The following is a 1,469-nucleotide window of genomic DNA, read 5'->3' as shown; positions in this document are numbered from 1 at the left end:
CAATGAACATGTGTACACTTCAGTCCACAGTTGCGAAAGGATAATATACTGTAACTTGCAACAGCCTTAATTGCGCATCTCCACTACATTGACACCCTAAAGCAATATGAAAGCATGCAGCCCAGGCAGTAATACAGCGATCCTTTTCGCTCTTTGCAGAAGCGCGAGCCAACATCCAGGGGAAGGAAACGCTGTACGTGCAGAGCGGAAGCACCGTGACGCTCGAGTGCGTCATACGGGAGGAACTTGTCATTCCCGGTAAGTAGGGGGCAATTTTGATGCATTCGAGCTGCGTCTGCGCCTCATGCTTGCAGGTCGTGTATGCTAAGGTGGTATTGAAAAGCTATTTAAAGTAAATTTATATAGAATTTTACCCTCCTGCTTTACTTTCGTGACTGCACCTTCCTTCTCTACCCGTCGCTCCATTTAGCTACATTTTTACATATGCATTTGGCGTTGCAGGTTTGGTTCTGTGGTACCAGGACGACCGCCTGGTGGATCGGGGCTCGGGGCGCGTCACGGTGGACACCACGGTGGGCGACGTGACCACCAGCAAGCTCACCGTGGCCGTGGCCGAGAAGAGGGATTCCGGCAACTACTCGTGCTGGCCTTCCGCCGGCCGCCCCGACAGCGTCATCGTCCACGTGATCCAAGGTAACGCCGCCGAAACTCCTTCAGACTTTCTCGCCGTGTAGGCCGGGCTTACCAGTAGCCCTTTTCTAGGTTGCAGCTCTCTGCGCGCATGTTGCAGAGGTTTCATTTTGGATTTTTTGTTAGGCATGCGCGATTTCTCTCTTTCTTGCCCGGGTCCCATCGCCTCCGTTGTCGCACATCAACTTGCACAGAGTAAACGCCTACTCATGTTCAGCTTTTCATCTTCCATCCTCCTTCTAGGGTTTGGTGCCTTGAATTACTCTAATGCTCTAGTTAGTAAAATATAATTCTCCATCACACTCGTACCTATCATACTTACTTTATCTCAAGTGAATTCTACCGAGTAAAAATAAATCAAGAATCGGGGTGCACATGATTGCCACAAACCCTTGTAAACGTCCTTGCTTTCGCCTCCACTTTCTCAGCAACTAATGTCGTGACCCAGTTCATTCCCGAGTCACGTCCGGTACCCCATCAAACACCGTACTCCTATCCTGAGCTTTACGCTAAGACTCCCTAAAGCCCATAAGCACCCTTAGCTTCGCATTGGCATTCTCCGCATCACGCACGAACCCTTTGGCCCCACCGACGCCGCCCTCGTCCGACCATCTGTTTCCAACGTGCGACCTCTGCACCGCAACTTTTAGCACCTCGGTCTGCAACATATTTCGGCGACCCAAGTACACGGTTCAGCAAGAGCAGTTCCGCGGTCACCAGCAGGAGCAGAAGCTAAATATACCATTGCTAGTATTGACTTTGTGTCCCTAACATCAAAGGCTGAACCAAACAACCGCAAGAGAGTGAGCGGAGGCGCT

General features: G+C 50.9%; 1 protein-coding gene across 1 annotated transcript in view; it reads left to right on the top strand.

Annotated features, from left to right (window-relative positions):
- Positions 1-1,216, top strand: part of LOC119588796 — an 11,996-nt gene extending 10,780 nt beyond the window's left edge. The window contains exons 4-5 of the mRNA XM_037937446.1: positions 160-258; positions 463-1,216. Of these exons, the coding sequence (XP_037793374.1) occupies positions 160-258; positions 463-695 (332 nt within the window). The 3' untranslated portion in view covers positions 696-1,216. The remainder of the gene's footprint in view (positions 1-159; positions 259-462) is intronic.
- The last annotated feature ends 253 nt before the right edge of the window (positions 1,217-1,469 follow it).

This window comes from Penaeus monodon, chromosome 24, assembly GCF_015228065.2.
Source record: "Penaeus monodon isolate SGIC_2016 chromosome 24, NSTDA_Pmon_1, whole genome shotgun sequence".
Taxonomy (NCBI): Eukaryota; Metazoa; Arthropoda; class Malacostraca; order Decapoda; family Penaeidae; genus Penaeus; species Penaeus monodon.
Note: the sequence above shows the minus strand (reverse complement) of the source record. Positions and strands in the feature narration are given on the sequence as shown.